General features: G+C 45.1%; 1 protein-coding gene across 1 annotated transcript in view; it reads left to right on the forward strand.

Moving 5' to 3' along the window:
* LOC119055439 (carcinoembryonic antigen-related cell adhesion molecule 5-like) overlaps nucleotides 1-4,775 on the forward strand; it is a 133,405-nt gene extending 128,630 nt beyond the window's left edge. The window contains exon 10 of the mRNA XM_053662782.1: nucleotides 4,495-4,775. Coding sequence (XP_053518757.1) covers nucleotides 4,495-4,775 — 281 coding nt within the window. The remainder of the gene's footprint in view (nucleotides 1-4,494) is intronic.
* Nucleotides 4,776-6,000: the final 1,225 nt, after the last annotated feature.

A 6,000-nucleotide genomic window follows, 5' to 3' on the forward strand; every position in this document is an offset into this window, starting at 1 on the left:
GACTGTTAACAGAAGGGGGCTGGGATGCAACCCTGACAAGCTCAGGGGGCCACATAGCAAGCCTGTCAAGCTCCACAGGACAGTCTGATCAGAAATCTAGCTGGGTAGGTGATGGCAGTTGTCACATCCCAGGCCTATTCCTTGCTTAGCAAAGGTCAATCTTTCATGTAGGTGAGCCCTGACCCCTGTTTTTATGCATCTTAAATAGTATGACTTTGGCATATTAGAGTGATTTTCTTTTTAGGCCATTTGAAGACACAGACTCTAGGACAAGAATACAAGATCCCAAAACACGTCATGTTACCTGGTCCTCTGCATACTCTCTTTATGTCCAGGAAATGTTAATTATTCTGTACTCATGAATCTTTAAAGAGCATATGTTTCTCCATTTTGCCTTTTATGTAAATCTAGAGATTTCCCCTTTATGCTTTTCCTCAGCTTCTAATGGATTTCTTGCAACTATTTTCATCTTCTCCTTTGATTATAATGTATAAAATTAACTGCTATTTTTTTTTGCAGCATTTGAGATCTTTCTCCCAGGCCAATGGCTCAGATAAATGTATCGAAGTGCTCCACAGGTTTAAATATTTCTCACTTTGACAGAACCTAGGAGCACGTCCTCACACAGGGGATTCTGTGCTGGCATCACCCATGGGCAAGTCTGGTGACCACAGGAAAGCCTCCCAGCCAGAAACCAGTGGTTGTCCCAACACTCAGAGAGCACAGGGACAGGCTCCACCAGCAGATGTGGAGGGGAAAGGTCTACTTGAACCTGTCTCTCCATGACAAGGCAGCCCACAGGCACCTGACTTTTCATCACATTTCTTTCTTTCTGGGACACACAGGACACTTCCCCCTACACACCCCAAAACTGAAGGTTCTACCGAACTATTGGTCCTGAGTCTCTGTCCCCGGAAGCAGAAGCCAGGCTGGTGACACCTGAGAGAGAAGAAGGGTCTCTATGCAATTGTCACCCAGCTTTACCCCTTCTACCTCCAGAGTTATCTCTGGGAACTTCCTGCTAGGAGGAAATAAAACCCCAGAGAATCTGAGAACACAAAGCAGCCTGGATTCCCAGCTGTGTTTCTGTGTCACAGACAGAAATAACCTCAACTTTCTAGGACACCTGGGGCTCTCTGTGTGGTTCTGACAGACCCAGGACCAAGTCACTGCAGAAACCAATGCTGGGGAGAGTGAGACATCCTTTCAAGGGACACATGTGTCCTCATCAGCCTTGCTATTGCAAGTGTGCTCCACAGGCCAGTAGGATCAATCTCTCCTGGGAGCCTGTTAGATACAGGCCCAAATCCCCCTGCCAAGTCAGAATCTGCAGTATAGCAGGATCTGGGAACTTCCCCTGTGCACAGGAGAGCAGGAGAGGTGGTCCCACCTTCACATCAAGGGATCTCATTTTGAATGAACAGCTGCTGAAGCTGCATTTTTAAAGTGTCATCTGGCATAGCAATGTTTACAATGTCTCACAGGTAATTGAATGCACAGCAGGTGTGACATCCCTGTGACAGGTATCTCTGAGCTAGCTCAGGAATATCTTCCCTGAAAGGGGCAGTAGAATGTGAAAGAGAGAGAGGCTGTGGGATAGAGTTCCGAGCTCCTGAGAGGAAGCTGTGAGAAAACCCCAACACCCAGACATCCCAGGTTTGTGCTTCTTCAACACATCTTGTGAGTGTGGGCTAGTGTAAATGTGTGTGTGTGTGTGTGTGTGTGTGTGTGCATGTGAATGTAGAGTTCAGAGGCTTCAGCAGTTCCCAGGAACCAAAATATCAAAGGACACTAAACTGGTAAGAAGAGACAGGGTGGCATAAATGAGATCAAAGAGTGGGAGGGACCTGGGCACAGACCCTGCCCCCAGCACATGAATAGTAATCTTGCCACAGAATAAAGCTCAGCACAAAGGTAGGAAACAGAACACATTGTGCCATTCTGGACAGAGGTGCCTGTGAGCCTCACCGAACCTCAAGATCTTCTCAAAGAGGCAGCCACAGAACAGACAACATACACCATGGGATTCCTGTCAGTCTCTACCCACAGAGGACTTGTCCACTGGCAAGGGCTCCTGGTGGTTGGTAAGTAGGAGACAATTCCTTGGGGTAGACTGAGGATCTGACAGAGAGGCTGCCTGGGATCTGCTGAAGAGACCAGGGCTCTGAGAAAAGAGGGAAGGCTTCTGTTTTGACCTGAGGGTAAACTAAAAATGAGCAGAGTAGAATGGGGAAGGGGGAACAGCAAGAGGAAAATCTCATAATCTGGAAGTGGTGAGAGGCAGGAAAACCTCAATTGCTGTGCATTACCGAAGTTATTCATCATTGAGTATTGAATTATGAAAACATTACAATAACAATTTATGTCAGGTAACACCAGAAAACAACTGAACCAGGGGTGCTAGCCATTTTCTTTACTGTCACCCTTGACCATGGGAGACACACTCACACTCAGATCAAGGCTGAGAGTTGAAGAGACCTGCTCAGGCTCTAGGGACTTTTCTTCCCCTTCCAACACATAGATCTGAATATTACTCAATTTCTCTCTTCTTTCCTAGTCTCGCTGTTAACTTTCTGCTGCCTGCCCACAAATGCCCAATTCTCTATTGCATCAACCAACGTTGCTGAAGGGAAGAATGTGCGTCTGAGTCTCCGCAATACCCCTCCCAATGTTATAGGCTACAGATGGTTCAGAGGAGAAAGGGTAGTACCTCATAATCTAATCGCAAGTTACTTCATATTGGAGAGAAAATTTGTAAAAGGGCATTTATACGATGGACGAAAGACAGTAGACCTCGATGGATCCTTGCTGATAAGGAATGTCACCAGGAAAGACAGAGGAATATACACCGTAGTGGCCCACCTTCCAAATTCAGTACAACAAGCAGGATTCGGACGGCTTGATGTATTCGGTGAGTGATTACTCTCTGACATCTGAGTATTTTGTGGGGTGACTTCTACTTCACACACAGGACAGACAGCCCCAAACTCTGCCTTTGTTTCCCTCTGCATTCTGTCCCAGTTTGGGTTTCGGCAATTAGTGCAGGATACAGAGAGCAGGGACAAACTTCCTAAGACCTCAGTTCCCTTCCCAGTTTCCAGTCCTGCAGACAGTCACTGCAGACAGAAGGATCAGTCTGACAAAAAGTAACTAAACAGATGGAGACCAGCCTCAGTGCCACCCACTATGTCCTTGACAATGAAAATGACCCTGACAGCTTCTGTCAAAGCCTGGTTTCAGAAGCGCCCTAAAATTCCCACAGAGTTCACCTTGGGGGCCCCTCCCAAGAACCCTGTCTGGGGGATCTTGACTCCAGAAACCTTGGGGAGCCTGTGTCAGGTTGAGTTTGACCTCCCAGGAAAGGCTAACTGGGTAGTGGTTTAATGGGTACCCAAGACACAGGCTTCTGAGCTGGTCACCAGCCGGGGCTCAGGCCCAAGAGCCACGCCTTGGCAGAAATGAAGTTCAGTCTATTGCCTGAGACTCTGTGTAAGAGCACAGTTAGACAGTGTTGTTAGATGTTAGCCAACTGTCCTGAAGGTCTTAGGACAAGTTCAGGTACAGGAAAAGGTTAGCATCCCCAGAAAGAAACTGAGAAAAGAGGATGTTCCTGGAAGGTCTTCATTTGCCCAGAGGATTCTCTGTTACAGTCAATCAGTAGGAGATGCTTCTCATCTCAGCAGCTTTTCTATGCCAAGACTTAGGCCAGAGACTGTAAATATTTTATGATTAATACACAGAGAACTTGGCAGCCAAATATTCATCCTCCTTCATGGAGAATAAACTGAGAAACAGGGACATACAGTCACTAAAGCAGAGTCACACAGATCATGAGCATTTGATCAAGGCTATTCAAGATCTGTACGGAGCCACAGTCTTGTCTCCCCCTCCAACCCAGGGGCCTATGAGGTGCCTGTGGATTTTTAAACCAACTGTTGGTTCAGATCATTTGCTTGTTTCCTGATGTGTTACTGTCACTCCCACTGGAGTATGAAGGCAAAAAATTTTGCCTTCTCAATCCACACTCTACCCCTGAAACCAGCTTAAGGACCAACATGTAACAAATGCTAAGTTGCCTTTGATTAATTAGGAAGAAATAAATGGTGATTTAATGAATGAATGAATGAATAATCCAAAATCTCTCAGAGCTTGGAACCTGGATGCAGAGTACCCAGATTTCTGGCCCCAGGCCACAAACTCTCTGTCTCTACAAGGACTAAGACCTTTGTCTCAGACCTTTCCTGCTCTCCAATGAAATTGTCTTTCTTGTCATTGGTCTTAAGCCTTGGGGGATTAATAATAATAATTTTCACATGAGGAAGAATCAAGGTTTTTCCAAATTTCTATCTCATAGCTACCTAACAGAAATGGCCCACAGGAGTGAACTTTGCATAGCTCTCTGTGGGCTGTGAGTGGCTGAGATCTCTGAGAAAGCCGTGTGGCTCCATGTCCCAAGCCCACTCTCAATCAGTCATATTCTCTGTTTTTCCACAGGGCCTGTGAAAGTGCCCATTCTCCTACCCAGAAACGGCACAATCACAGAAAATGAGAATGCCGTGGTCTTGACCTGCTACACAAATGCAGATTCCATTGAGTGGTTCTTCAACAGCATGAATCTGCGCCTCTCGGAGAGAAGGAAGCTGTCAGAGGACCACAGAAGCCTCACCATAGACCCCATACAGAGGGAGGATGTTGGTTATTACCAGTGTAAAGTCTCCAACCCCATCAGTTCTGCTGAAAGTTGGCCCCTTGAGCTGCATCTGCAACATGATTGACCCTCCCCTCTTCTTTGTTATTAAATTCTAAATAAAGTGTTTTGCATTGTTATAATAGATTTGTTCTGAAGGTGAATATATCTTAAAGGATTGGCACTGAGTCAATAAATACATAGCTATGTGAGATGACATGGTCATTATTGCTGACCTAAGGTCATGTTTTAGACCACACCCCACCTCAGTTTGGTCTCATTTGTACCATCTCCACATTGGAGGTGACATTGTGTTCTTTGGAGGATCAGCAGTGGCCCTGTGATAACCAATGGGAGCGAGTGATGAGCTCACAGGATCTGAGCTCTGTTCCTTCTTCAGGTAAACATGTGGAGGTACTGGGACACTGTTGTAGACAATGAGGATGGACAAAAAGACATGGTGTGTAGCAACACTGATCTTTTCTTTCTTTTTAATGTCTTTTGAAAAATTTCTAAAGCCTCTTGAGTTTTCTTATTTATAGGGCAATACCATTATTTGCATAAATTCAGTTCAGTACATCTCTGTTCTTTTTGCCAATAGGATACATTTAGAAACTTTATGATAAAACTAAGACTTTCGCTCAAAAATTCTACTTCAAACTGATGTCCACATAATTAGAAATGACCTCACACTTTATAGAGCTAAGTTAGACTTGATGGATCTTTTGTATTTCTTGAAGAAAAGGACGTCACCCAAAGCTAGAGAGACTGCAGGTGAAGTGTGAACATGAAGCTTCCTAACCTCAAGAGGCTGTTAAAACTCCCATCTTACGTTTTTATTTAAAAATCCTGCCTCAGAGCAAAGGAGGTGGTGAATATCAGTTTCTCTGCACTTAGATGAGTAATCAGGCCAAATCAGGTGACTCCAGCCATGTGGTAGGATCAAGAATACACTTCTTTCTTAAAGATAATGTTTAATCAAAGGGAAGGTGTCTGTGTAGAAAAATATAATGTCCCCATGAAAAGCTCCAGAAGTGCAGCCTCGTGGGAGATTAGATCCTGACTCTGCTCAAGAACCCTCAGCTATTTTGCACCTGTTTACAGAGAGCTGGGAATTTGCATCTTTTTATAAACTGCAAAAACTGATGGAGATGAAAACTGGGTCTTGGCTGAAAGAGATGTAGTTGTCTTTCCCTCCACTGTGCAGAAAGCAGTTTTGTTATGACCCAGGGCCTTCCTGTTCCTTAGAGTCACTGACCTTTACACAGGTTCTTCCAGCCTACAGGCCTCTGACCTCCATTTTATCAGAGCAT

Source organism: Artibeus jamaicensis, unplaced genomic scaffold, assembly GCF_021234435.1.
Source record: "Artibeus jamaicensis isolate MK-2021 breed Jamaican fruit bat unplaced genomic scaffold, CSHL_Jam_final contig_28, whole genome shotgun sequence".
Classification (NCBI taxonomy): Eukaryota; Metazoa; Chordata; class Mammalia; order Chiroptera; family Phyllostomidae; genus Artibeus; species Artibeus jamaicensis.